The sequence below is a fragment of the Myotis myotis genome, unplaced genomic scaffold, assembly GCF_014108235.1.
Source record: "Myotis myotis isolate mMyoMyo1 unplaced genomic scaffold, mMyoMyo1.p scaffold_m19_p_7, whole genome shotgun sequence".
NCBI classification, from domain to species: Eukaryota; Metazoa; Chordata; class Mammalia; order Chiroptera; family Vespertilionidae; genus Myotis; species Myotis myotis.
Window position 1 is genome coordinate 38499251 of NW_023416379.1, and position 14508 is coordinate 38513758.

The window sequence follows — 14508 nt, forward strand, 5'->3', positions numbered from 1 at the left end:
GAAATCTAAGCAGTCTACAACCAGAGTAGAGGGCTTCGGTGAACCACAGGGGAATTCAGCAGAGAGCCTCGAAGGACCCCAGCTGGAAGACAGGCTAAAGCAGTCCTAGAGAAAAGGCTACTCTAGACTCCCTAACAAAGCTTGAAAACAAGCTTCGATCAGATCAGGCTAATCTGTAAGAAACGTAATCACTTGCTGAAATAAAGTTCGACAGCTTTAAAGGAAGGAACAGGCATCCAGTCACAAAGTACTTGACTTGAAAAGAAGCAGGAAAGTAGGACCCACAATGAGGAAAAATATCAGACCATGGAAACAAAACCAGAAATGACTTCTGCTCTGGAAGATGGAGCAGATGTACTTCCGCTTGTACTATTTAAAATCTGGAAATTACATACAAAACAATGTAAGAAGACACTGAAAAGTAGAAGAAAGGAAGAACAGCTAGGGACCTCTATACCTGAGAAACAACAGAATGGGGAGTTCTCTGGTTTTCTTCTTGACTCATATACCCCAGGCTTGGAGATGAAGCCACCAGAAACTCAGAAATGCCAAACAACACAGAAAAATGAGACCAACAAAAGCCTGCTCTCTTTAGTCAAACGGCCAAGAAAATAGCAGCATATTTAAGAGGAAAAAACTGTGGCACCACATCTACTCATTCCAGCAAAGGCTGAGGGGAGAGCACCCAACACTCCTGACAGGGTCGTGTCAATGAAAGCTAGGTGGGGAGCTGAAACGTTCCTCCCTGCAGCCAGCAGTGAGCATCACCCCCACCCCCACAATGTCTGTGGAGATAGGCAGGGCACCCTTGACTCAGGTGCCAATGGATGCTGAATAGGGAACCTGGACTTCTACGCCTATATCTGTCAGTAAGGTGGCAGTGCCTCTCCTCCTGCCAGAATAGTGTGGAAAATAGCCAGCTAAAACAAAAAGTTTAAATAAGGTCTACAAAGAAAATATACAAATGGCAAATAAGCACATGAAAAGATGCTCAACATCAGTAGTATTGTGAGAAATGTAAATCAAAACTCCAAGGTAACATTTCATACCAATTACGATGGCTGTTGCTTTTTAAAAGAAAGAGAACAAGAGTTGGAGAAACTGGAGCCCTTGTGCATTACTGGTGAGAATGTAAAATGGTACAGCAGTTGTGAAAAACAGAATGGCAGTTCCTCAAAAATTAAACACAGAGTTACCATACGATGCAGCAATTCCATGTCTGGGTATACACACAAAAGAACTGAAAGCAGGGGTAAAGCACACATTTGTACACAAATGTCCACAGCAGCAGTACTCACAATAGCTAAAAGATGGAAACAATCAAAATGTCCATCAACAGATGAATGGATAAACAAAAATGTATAAACACACAATGGAACATTATTCAGCCTTAGGAAAGAATGAAATTCTGACACTTGCTATAGCATGAGTAAACCTTGAAGACATATGCTAAGTGATTTAAGCCAGACACAAAAGGACAAATATTACATGATTTCATTTATACTGGGTACCTAGAAATGACAAATTCATAGAGACAGACAGTAGAATGGTGGTTACCAGGATTTGGGGGAGGAGAGAATGTGGAGTGATTACTTAATGAGCACAAAGTTTCAGTTTGGAAAAATAAAAAAGTTCTGCAGATAGGTGATGGTTGTACAACAATGTGAATGTACTTAATGCCACTGAACTGTGCACTTAAAATGGTTAAAATGGTAAATGTTGTGTATATTTTATCACAATAAAACATTGATTAAAAAATAATACTTCAAGAAACAACTTGCAAGTTCTTATAGAGAATTACAAACCTGTCATCACTTGGTTTATAAAAGAAAATGTAAAGGAAAAAAATGGACTTTATATTGTAATTTCCCAAAGTAAATTTCTCTCTCATTTATAATCTCTTTTTATTAAATTACTAGAGGCCCAGTGCACAAAAATTTGTGCACTCGGGAGGGTCCCTCAGCCCAGCCTGTGCCCTCTCGCAGTCTAGGACCCCTCGGGGAATGACCACCTGCTGGCTTAGGCCCGCTTCCCGGGGGATTGGGCCTAAGCTGGCAGTCAGACATTCCTCTGACAGCCCAGCAGCCCTCGGGGGATGTCCACTTGCAAGCGGGGAGCAGGCCTAGCTGCAGTCAGACATCCTTAGCACTGCGGAGGAGGCAGGAGAGGCTCCCACCACCACCGCTGTACTGGCAGCCATCAGCCTGGCTTGTGGCTGAGCAGAGCTCCCCCTGTGGGAGCACACTGACCACCAGGGGACAGCTCCTGCATTGAGCGTCTGCCCCTGGTGGTCAGTGTGTGTCATAGTGACCAGTCATTCCCAGTTGCCCTGCTGTTAGGGTCAATTTGCATATTACCCTTTTATTATATAGGATAGAGGCCTGGTACATAGGTGGGGGCCAGTTGGTTTGCCCTGAAGGGTGTCCCGGATCAGGGTGGGAGTCCCGCTGGGGTGGCTGGCCAACCTGGGTGAGGGGCTGAGGGCCGTTTTCACACTGGCCACATCCCCTTCAGGGTGGGGGTCCCCACTGGAGTGCCTGGCCAGCCTGGGTGAGGGGCTGAGGGACATTTTCAGGCTGTCCACACCCCCCTCAGGGAGGGGGGTCCCGCTGGGGTGCCTGGCCAGCCTGGGTGAGTGGCTGATGGCTGTTTGCAGGCTGGCCAAGCCCCCCAGCAGGAACCCTCACCCCATGAGGGTGTGGCCAGCCTGGGTGAGGGGCTGATGGCTGTTTGCAGGCTGGCCACAGCCCCTTCAGGGTAGGGGTCCCCACTGGGGTGCCTGGCCAGCCTGGGTGAGGGGCTGATGGCTGTTTGCAGGTTGGCCAAGCCCCCCAGCAGGGACCCTCACCCCATGAGGGTGTGGCCATCCTGGATGAGGAGCTGGTGGCTGTTTGCAGGCTGGCCACAGCCCCTTCAGGGTAGGGTTCCCCGCTGGGGTGCCTGGCCAGCCTGGTTGAGGGGCTGATGGCTGTTTGCAGGCTGGCCATGGCCCCCAGCCACCCAAGCTCCCAGGTATCTGGGATTTATTTAGCTTCTATAATTGAAACTTTGTTGCCTTTTGCGGAGGCCACAGCCAGCCAGAGCAGGCGGGAAGCTTGGCTTCTTCCAACACAGGGGCAACCACGCCTCCTCCTTGCTCCAGCTCTGTGGCTGCTGGCCGCCATCTTGGTTGGGTTAATTTGCATATAGTGGCTCTGATTGGCAGGTGGGCGTGGCTTGGGTGTAGCAAAGGTATGGTCAATTAGCATCTTTGTCTTTTATTAGTGTAGAAGATTCTCTATTTGTTTTAAGATTAACTTCTGTTATACACTTCTCTCAGATGGACCAAAATGAAAGAGTAACACTAACATGAATAGGCAAAATGTCAGTTAAATTAATATGTTATAACCTTTCCTTACAATAGAAACTGCCCCGCCTCCCCAAGCCTCAGGAAAAGCAGCTCTAGTGCACACATCATCAGGATGACCATCAAGATGATGTTTTGTTACATGTGAAAAGTCTTTTGGTCCTAGCCAATTTGCCTCAGCGGATAGAGCAGTCAGCCTGCGGACTGAAGGGTCCCGGGGGTTCGATCTGGTCAAGGGCACATGCCAGGGTTGCAGGCTTGATCCCCCGTGGGGGGTGTACTGGAGGAAGCCCATCAATGATTCTCTCTCATCATTGATGTTTCTATCTCTCTCTCCCTCTCCCTTCCTGTCTGAAATCAATAAAAATATATTTTTAAAAAATCTTTTGCCCTAACCGGTTTGGCTCAGTGGATAGAGTGTCGGCCTACGGACTGAAGGGTCCCAGGTTTGATTCCGGTCAAGGGCATGTACCTTGGTTGCGGGCACATCCCCAGTGGGAGGCGTGCAGGAGGCAGCTGATCGATGTTTCTCTCTCATCGATATATCTAATTCTCTATCCCTCTCCCTTCCTCTCTATAAAAAAAATCAATAAAATATATATTTTTTAAAAATCTTTTGAATAAATGAGACATTTTATATCTTTTCTCATCCAATCCAGTATTTAGTTTTCTGACAATTTCAGTCCATGTTCAATTTCAAATTGTGTATTATTTATCTCAGTTCTTTTTAAAAAAAATTAATTGACTTGAGAAAGAGAGAGAGAGAGAGAGAGAGAGAGAGAGAGAGAGAGAGAGAGAGAGAAACATTAATTTGTTGTTCCATTCATTATGCATTCATTGGTTGATTCTTGTATGGGCCCTCACCTGGGATCAAACCCACAACTTTGGCTTATCTAGACGATGCTCTATCTAACCAACTAAGATACCTGGCCAGGACCTATCTCAGTTCTTGTTTGATTCCAAATTTGAATTATTCATCTACTTGGTTTTTCTTCCTCTTAGAAAAACATTAAGGGTGGGACAGAGGTAAAAATTAAATTCAATCTGGCCAATTTAGTTACCTATTAATAATGCTATTATTATATATTGAAATATGACAAATTATTGGCCAAAAAGTATTTGGTGTTAAAAAACAGTACAGCTACTAAGTTCCTTGAGAACCTTTTAACTTGTTTCATTCTGTGAACATTCTCTTTATATTTTGTGTATTTCATGCTATATGAAGATACTATTTTTAGTAGCTATTTTTCTTAGTTTCACTGTTTATAGTTTGGTATCTTTGTACACAATTTCACTTTGGATTTCCTGGCATGAAAAAAAAATACTGCAAATCTACCTTCTCATATGCAGAACATGAATATAAAGGGGAAAAATTACTAACAGCAAAATTTTCAAAAAGTACTTTTCTCTACATCTATAAATATCACAGAGAAATTAAAATCCTCTGGGAAACTAAAATTGGTTAAGGAAACAGATGTTTGAAGTCTCCTTAGTATAGTACAGGGAATAAAGTTTGGCACCAACAACAATTGCAACTTAAGTATATTTCAGAAAAATTGTCTTACTGTATCTTTAGAATATTTGAAGATAAACTGTTTTTACTCCTCCTTGGTAAGAATTTTTGAGGTTTTAGATTTGTGGGTGTTTTTTAATACAACTTTATCCTTTCTTCAGATATGTTATTATGGACTGAGAAAAATTATGTACCTAAGAATTATGGGAATTATATTTTGGCACATAATTATGCTTCTTTTGGTAGTTATTACATTTTGCTTTGTGTTACAGGTATTTGTGTAAATACTATATGCCCAACTGGATTATAAATGACTTGCAGGCAATGTAACATAGTCTATTTCATGATTATATTTTTCCTTATGCCTCATGTTGCACTTTGCACATAGTAGATTATTAATAAATATTGGAAAAATGTGGAATTGTTGAATAACCATGTAAAAAATACTTAATATTAACAGTGAAAAAAGAGGTTATTTTATTCTTAATTATATTGTAATGAAGACTATTTTAAACTCTTTGCCATGATGATACACACAAATATTTCAATTATTTATGTGCCTCAACTTCACATGATTTCATGGTAACTTGATGGCAATCACATTTAAATATATTAGAATATTTTTGTAATAATGTTACTCTAGAATAGCAACTTCAATAGCTGGGAAAACATGTTAACCTGAAGGAAACAGAAAAATTAATCATTTTTTCAGAAATCAATGTATAAGTTTAAACATTCCACTATAATATTTATGAGCAAACTTCAAATTAAAATTTATAAAATACAAACTATCAAATGTTTCAGTTAGGTAATAATTTAGACTATATTTTGTAATTTTTCCTCTGTACATATTAATGAATGCTAAATAAAAAAGATTATTTTCTCCTCTTGTGTCTTTGACTAATACTACCAAAATATAAAAATGAATTGTGCTTGAATGCCACATCATAGTAATCTTTTAAAAGCCTTCAATTATCAACCAACATGATATTAATCAGTGAACACAAGTAAGTGATTTTCCTTACCTTCAGGACAGCTATGAATGGTACAAAGTTAGCTCTTTGTAGTCCATTTTTATAGAGATCTGAAAGAAAAAAAATGGTATTGGCTTTTTTTTCTTTTTTTACTTCAGAGGGGAAGGTAGAGGGAGAGAGAGATAGAAACATCAATGATGAGAAAGAATCATTGATCAACTGCTTCATGCATGCCACCCTCTGGGGATTGAGCCCGCAACCCAGGCATGTGCTCTTGACCAGTATCAAACTGGGGACCCTTCAGTCTGCAGGCCGACGCTCTATCCACTGAGCCAAACCAGGTAAGGCTGGTATTAGCTTTTTACTTAGCCTAAATCATAATTTAAGCTTATATATTAGCCTGGCAAATAAAGCTTTCCACTGATAAAAAATAAATAAATAAATAAATACATAAATAAATAAATAAATAAATAAGGGAACAAAAAAAGGAAAATATAACCAAAACTAATTTTTATTCTGGTACTAAACAAAATTCACTATATTCTTAATAAGAAAAAAACATTAACGATCAAAGAAAGATCAAAAGGCATTCACTCAAATTAGCTTTAAACTATAATAATAATTTTTTATTGATTTCAGATATAATAGAAATATCAATGATGAGAAAGTCATTGATCATCTGCCTCCTGCAGGCCCCCTACTGGGGATGTGCCCTGACGGGAATAGAACTGTGACCTCCTAGTAGTTCATAGGTAGATGCTCAGCCACTGTGCCACACTGGCCAGCTCAAGCATTTCTTTTTAATAAGCTTACATTAAAACCTCTCCTCCGTGGGGTCTATTTACCTTTTTCAGCATTTTATTTTATTTATTCTATTTCTACACACTGGCAGAGCTTCCCAAGTTGTTTCCCTACATCACTAATTTAATTTTCTTTAAATTCTACACTTTAATTATTCTAATGCCGATTTTTATTTCAGCTCTTTTCTTATCTTATTTAGCTTCCTTTTATTTCAGCTGATTTCTAAGCAAAAAAGATTTCCCACTGAATCTGTAGTCTTCTCTCAGCTTAGATCTTCTACATCACAGAGTCTGTGTTTTCCTGATTTTTAAAAAATACAAAACAGAAATTTTCTCTTACTTCTCTTTCCTATTTATTGTTCCCATATTAGGGTTGGTGGTTTGTTTTTATAACCTTGAGAAAGGAGTGTTATGACTAATCTTGGTGAATCCCTGTAGTCAAAACATGTGGTTTTTTTCTTGGTTCCCCTCACTATCACCTAGTTATTCCTATAATCTTCGACTTTACTGTAATTCAATGTTAAAAACTAATAGTTGGCATCCTTAGCTTGTTCACACTTGTACTAGAAATATCAGTTTCTCTACTAAGCATCATTCTGGTATCATATTAAAAACCTATTATCTATTTATATTTTGTGTGATTCTATCAAGAAAGGTGTTGCTTGGCTGGCGTGGCTCAGTGGTTGAGCATAGACCTATGAACCAGGAGGTCACGGTTTGATTCCCAGTCAGGGCATATGCCTAGGTTGTGGGCTTAATCCCCAGTGTGGGGCGTGCAGAAGGCTGCCGATCAGTGATTCTCTCTCATCACTGATGTTTCTATGTCTCTCTTCCTCTCTGAAATAAATTTTAAAAATATGCATTTTTTAAAAAGGTGTTGAATTATGCCAAATGCTCTTTCAGCTTTTATGGTGAACACCACTGATTTTTTTTTCTCCCTAGAAGTATTAATATGATAATTATACAGGTTGGGGCAAAACTCGGTCTGCAATTATTCATATGGAAAATAATACAATAATTAATAATTAATGTTACAAGAATAAACTCTGTTTCATGTACTCAAAACTATAAACCTTCTACCCCACTCTGTAGTGTGTGTGTGTGTGTGTGTGTGTGTGTGTGTGTGTGTGTGTGCATAATTGTTAGCCAACTTTCTAGTGATATCCAGTCTTTTATTCACTATGGATATGCTGGCTTAAGGAAGGATCACACAACATTGTTGCCTGATAGAATCTAAGTAATATAGGATTATTCTTGAACATTCTAATATTAGAATGTTAAAGACAGGATCATTGGTCAACTGCCTCCTGCAGATTGAGGATTGAGCTAACAACTTGGGCTAGTGCCCTGACCAGGAATCAAGCCTGGTTCATAGGTCGATGCTCAACTACTAAGCCATGCCAACCGGGCTATTACTAATTTTTAACTGCGTTAGGAACATGGTGTGCCTGGCACTTTGTGCTACACATAAGCATTGGCAGACTGCCTGTTTCCTCCTCTGCTTTAATACTCACCCTCCCAGATATCTTGTTTTTTGTTTTTTAATTAAATAGGAGATACAGAGAAACAACACCCCCACCCCCTCACTTGAGAAATGGATACCATTTCCTTTGATGTCCCTGCTGTGCCCCTCCCTGGCAGAGAAAACACTGTTGTCTTCATCATTCCCTGGCTTTGCTTTGTTATGTTATTACATGTTTGTATTGGTTTTACATGTTTTTGAGTTTTATATAAGTGGAATCACCCCACGTTTATTCTTCTGTGACTTGCTTTTTCACTCAGTATTATGTGTCTGAGATTTGTCCAAATGAATGTGTGCAGCTATATAGAGTGATCATTTGAATATACCACAATTTATTTTTCTATTTTGTCCCACTATATCAACCCCCTGTGTTTGATTCCCTAAGATCTATTCTTGGTCCTTGCTCTTCCATATACTAGTAGATTTTAGAATCAGCTTGTCAAGTTCCACCAGTTATAAACCTCTGAGATTTGACTGGAACCCACTGAATCTATATATCAGTTTGAGGAAAATCAACATCTACATAAAATGGAATTTTCCAGTTCATGAACATGGTGTGTCTCTCCATTTCATGTTTTCAATACTGTTATTTGCCTTTTTTCTCATTAAAAAAATCCAGCCTATAACCAGGTGTTATCCATTTTACCTCTTAAATATCTTTCAAATCTTTCCCCTCCATATCCATTGACATCACCTTATAGCAGGGTTTCTCAACCTTGGCACTACTTACATTTTTGGCTAGATAATTCTTTGTTGTGGGAGGAAGCGCCATACATTATAGGATTTTTGGCAGAATTCTTGGCCTCCACCTACTGGATGCCGGTAACAGCACCCCACCGCCTGCCTCGCCTACTTGTGACAACTAAAAATGTCTGAAACATTGTCAAATATGCCCTGGTGGGCAAAAGAGCCCCCAGTTGAGAATCACTGCCTTATGCCACGCTATCACCATTTCCTGCCCAGTGTATGCAATAGCCACCTAATGTCTCCCTGAATCTACCAATCACTGCACCCCATCCCGTAGCCCATCTCCACACTATAACCAGAGTGATATTTCCAACTCCAATCGCATCAGTCTCTGCTTAAAGCACTTCAATGGCTTCTCATTTCTCTTAGAATAGAATTCGAAGTGCTTATGAGTACTTTCTGTGGTCTAGCTCCCACTATGCCAGATGCATCCTGTACCTCACTGCATCCCCCTCCTCCTTCCTCCCACTCCAGCCACACCAGCTACATTTCAGTTTCTCCAGTGAGTCATGCTCTCTCCCGCCACTGGGCTTTGCTTCAACCCTCTGCCAGGAAGGCTCTTCCTCTGCCTCTTGTAACATTCGGAGAATAAGTAAATGTTATTTAAAAATAATAACAACGTATCTAGGCCACTACACTAAAATCTGTGACCTAAAAAAAAAGTTAATTGCATTTTGATGGCTGGAAAAGGGGGTTCTCTCTATCTGGGACAGGGAAAACAACGATCAGTGATGACCAAAAAGGAGGAAAGATAAAGAACAATGTGTTAATAGAGTCACAAACCCAGGTTAAGCCCCTGTTCTTCCACTCACTATCCATGTGATTTGTTTTTATTTATATACAGTAAAATTAACGTTTTGGGGGTATACAATTGCATTGGTTTTAACACATGAGACCACCACCACAACTGGATGCAAAACAGTTCCATCACCCCCGAAAATTCTCCTATGTTGCCCCTTTGAAGTCAAACACCTCCCCACTCCAGCTTGACAATCACGGATCCATTCTTTATCTGACAGTTTTGCCTTTTCCTACATCCACACTTAATCTGAGTCTCATTTCTTCACTCATAAAATTATTTCTATATATTATTTACATAGATATGCCATCTTATTTATATTATATACTAGGGGCCCGGTGCACGAAATTCGTGCACTGGGTGTGTGTGTGGGGGGGGAGTGTCCCTCAGCCCAGCCTGCCCCCTCTCACATACTGGGAGCCCTCAGGCGTTGACCCCCATCACCCTCCAATCGCAGGATCAGCCCTGTTGGCCTGACGCCTCTGACAGAGGTGTCAGGCCTGGGCAGGGACCCTCATTTCCCCCCATCACTGGTTCTGCCCCCAGCCCAGGCCTGATGCCTCTGGCCCAGGCGTCAGGCCTGGGCAGGGGACCCCCAGACCCCTCCGATTGCTGGCTCTGCCCCTTGCCCAGGCCTGATGCCTTGGCCAGAGGTGTCAGGCTTGGACAGGGGGCCCCCCATCTCCCCCTGATCACTGGCTCTGACCCCCGCCCAGGCCTGAGGCCTCTGGCCCAGGACTCATGCTTGGGCAGGGGACCCCCATCTCCCTCTGATCGCTTGCTCCACCCCCCGCCCAAGCCTGACGCCTCTGACCCAGGCTTCAGGCCTGGGCAAGGGGACCATCATATCCCCCCAATCCCTGGCTCTGCCCCCCACCCAGGCCTGATGCGTCTGGCCCAGGCGTGATGCCTCAGCCAGAGGAGTTGACCCTCATCACCCTCCGATCACCAATCACCGGATCGGCCCCTTGACCAGGCCTGAGGCCTCCGGCAGAGGTGTCAGGCCTGGGCAGGGGACCCCCAGCTCCCCGCGGTTGCAGGCTCCGCCCCTGCCCAGGCCTAACACCTCTGGCCTAGGCGTCCGGTCCGGGCAGCGGGGACCCGCAGCTGTAGCGGCCCCACGATCGTGGGCTCCGCTTTAGGCCCAGGCAAGGGACCCCTAGCTCCCGGGACTGCCAGCTTCGACCATGCCCAGCTCCCATCGCTGGCTCCACCCCTACTTCCTGCTATCACTGACCAGGGCGGCAAAGGCGCCTGATTCTCCGATCATGGCTGGGGGGCAGGGCAAAGGCGGCCCTGGGGGGGGGCCCTGCCCCCCTCCTCTTAGCTCCCCCCTGGGTTTCCGATCACTGTCAGTGGCAGGGGGCTTCTTCCTGCTTTCCCTTTCACCTCCCTGCATTGTGCCTACATATGCAAATTAGCCGCCATCTTTGTTGGCAGTTAATTTGCATATAGCCCTGATTAGCCAATGAAAAGGGTAGCGCCGTACGCCAATTACCATTTTTCTCTTTTATTAGTGTAGATTATTTAAAATTATATCCATATATAAATATGTATTTATTTATATATAAAGATATGCCATCTTTATATTAAAATATTCAGACATTTATGATCATTTGGCTGCTGTGGCTAAAAAAACTGATGTATAACAAGTGTTTCTTCTATCGTTTATATTTACAAACTAGAGGCCAGGTGCACAGATTTGTGCACATTGAAAGGAAATTAATTAGAAAGTGGCCAGCAGAGTAGAACTGAGCAAGATGGGCTGGACACACCCTGGAGCCAACCTCCCCCAGTCCCTTCCCGGCCAGCAGCACCTAGGGTGTCGCCAGGGCTCGGAGGGTGCCTGCAGAATGAGCAGAGTCCCTCTGGCAGGTGAGGTCTCTCAGCCTGGCCTGTGGGATTCGGGCCGAAGCCAGCAGTCTGACATCCCCAAGGGGTCCCGGAGTGCGAGAGGGCATTCTGCAAAGTTGCTGTCGCTCGGCAGCTCCTGTGTTGAGCATCTGCCCCCAGGTGATCATTGCATGCCATGGCCGGTCGCTTAGGCTTTTATATATATCGATGACTTTAAGTTTGTGACTAATGACCAATTTTTGCAATTCTGCATCTTGAATTTCGGTCATCTCCACAAGGGTGCCTCCACCTTGGATTTCTGCACGCTGCCTTGGTGCGCCTGTAACTCTGTTCCTACAAAGCTCTGTGCTCCAGGGTGCTCCATAACCTCTCCTTGTGGTTGTCCTTCCCCGGTTTACCACAGTACAAAAGCCTGAGAGCCAAGTGCAATTTTGTTCTCATTAGTCTTTGATGGGGGTGGGGGGCTAAAGGGGCAGCAAGCTTGTTCTGTCACCTTGTTACTTATTAACAAAGCTTCTCTCTGAATATCTAAAGGCAATTCTGATGACACTGTTAGGTAAACAATTCAGCTAGAATAGAGTCAACCCTGGTTCCCACCTAGATAGGTGATCTAATATTAAAAACTCACTGATTTGGCTCATAGGATTCCTACAACAATAAATCACAAGAATTCTACACATAATCTTATATGGATTTTTAAATATATATATTTTTAATTTCAGAAAGGAAGGGAGAGGGAGAGAATCATTGATCAGCTGCCTCCTGCATGAGGGATTGAGCCTGCAACCTAGGCATGTGCCCTGACTGGGAATCAAACCATAACCTCCTGGTCTGATGCTCAATCACTGAGCCATGCAAGCCAGGCCTTATATGGATTTTAAGAAATGATCTGACAAAATCATTCATAATCCTCTTGTAGTATAACAGATTAGTTATAACTATAATTGTGTGAATAACTGACTCCAAAAGTATTAATTAGTTTATTTCTTTATATCACCCTAAAATTAATTGATATCTCCCTAAAAGGCCTCTAGTGGTATACTACAGGGGTCTTAATTTGGTTCTATCTTATTTATGCATTTTAATTAATGGCTAAAGATATAGAAGTGTTATTACCAAGTTTATAATATTTAGTTAGTAGGAATAACTAAATATAATTTGGTAAAATCATATTTCAAAAGCTATCAACATAAATTCAATTCAATGGAACAATGCAGATAAACTAATAAGATGAAAGGTAATAGGAAGGAAAATCAGCTATACAAAGGGGAGAGACCTAGTTTGACAGCAGTTCACAAAGTAAGATATGGGTGTATTAGCAGGCTACAAACTTAATATGGCATCAGTGTGGCATGCTTATTTAAAACAAAACAACAAACGAGTACATTGCTCTTTTCAGATTCGCTAATAAACTCCATATTATCAATTCCCATAGCCAATTCTCCACCTCATTTTCACCTCCTCGCTCCTAGCAGCATTTTAACAAACGTGATCAGCCCTCCTTTTTGTACCACTTTCCCTTTCCTGGCTTGACACTCCCTGGGTTCTCCCACCTCACTGGCTGCTGTTTCCAGCTTCCTTTAGTACTGATGAATCCACACTTACGTTTCCAGTCCAAACATTTCCATTGAAATCCAAACACATATGCATCTGCCTCACCATCATAGAAGCCCTCACTTTCACCTCCCTACCCAAATCTGCTTCTCCTGTAGTCTTCACTATCTCAGTAAATAGCAATTTTATCCTTCCAGTTGCTTGGGCCAAAGCCTTGAGTCATTAATCCCAACCTCCCTCTTTTATTTTTTTCCACACCCTCCATTCATTCCATCAGTAAATCCTTTTGGCTCTGCCTACAAAATACATCCAGAGTCTGGCCACTCCCACCACCTGCCCTGCTCCATCTTCCCCCTCAGGATTGTGGCAATCATCTCCTAAGTAGTCTCTTTACTTCCAACCTTGAAACGTCATCCCCACAATCTATTCTCAGTACTGTAGCCAGAGAGATCCTTTTAAAGCATGCATTCATTCAAAACTCATTCTAAGACTATTTGCTGAAATCCATCGATAGCCTGCTTAAGTGCTTAAAATACATCTGTGAACAGAAGAAATAAGTCACTGCCCTCACAAAAGCTTTTGTGTCCTGTAAAGGGACAGACAATAAACTATAAATATAATAAGTAAATTATACTCTGGGTCCATAAGTGCTACAGGAAAAAAGTAGAGCAGACAAGAAGAAGCAGTACCAGAAAAAAGGAGAGGATTGTAGATTCAAATAAGGGGATAAGTCTAGGCTTATTGGCAAAGTAACTTTTCAGCAAAGACCTGAAGGAGGTAAGAACCTGGTCTTGCAGATATCTGGAAGAAAACCATTCCAGGCAGAAAGCTGTTAACGTTAAGAATCCTATATAATAAAAGCCTAATATGCATTTGTCCCTTCAACTGGGAGTTTGACCAGGGGGCGGGGCTGGCCAGCCAACCACCCTTGACCTCTCCCTACAGCTGGCCCCGCCCCAGCCGGCAGCAGTGGCAGACAGCTGGGAGAAGGGAAGAGAGGCCCTAGCCGGCAGCCATTAGGGACCTTACCCATGCACTGGGCCTCTAGTGTATAAAATAATTTTGGCTCACATGACTTGGCACTCTTTTTCCTTTAAATTAGCCAATCACACAAGAGTGTGAGCCTTGCCGTAGCTGGTTTGGCTCAGTGGATAGAGCGTCGGCCTGTGGACTGAAGGGTCCCAGGTTCGATTCCGGTCAAGGGCATGTACCTTGGTTGCGGGCACATCCCCAGTAGGGGGTATGCAGGAGGCGGCTGATCAATGTTTCTCTCTCATCGATATTTCTAACTCTCTATCCCTCTCCCTTCCTCTCTGTAAAAAAATCAATAAAATATATTTAAAAAAAAAAAAAAAAAAAGAGTGTGAGTCTCACCGATCAAGAGTGAGGGACAGATGAC

The 14508-nt window shown here is 42.6% G+C and overlaps 1 protein-coding gene across 2 annotated transcripts in view; it reads right to left on the reverse strand.

Moving 5' to 3' along the window:
- Positions 1-14508, reverse strand: part of AFG1L (AFG1 like ATPase) — a 176402-nt gene that overhangs the window by 103110 nt on the left and 58784 nt on the right. For both annotated transcript variants that reach the window (XM_036317555.1, XM_036317554.1), the window contains exon 7: positions 5885-5943. In XM_036317555.1, the coding sequence (XP_036173448.1) occupies positions 5885-5943 (59 nt within the window). The remainder of the gene's footprint in view (positions 1-5884; positions 5944-14508) is intronic.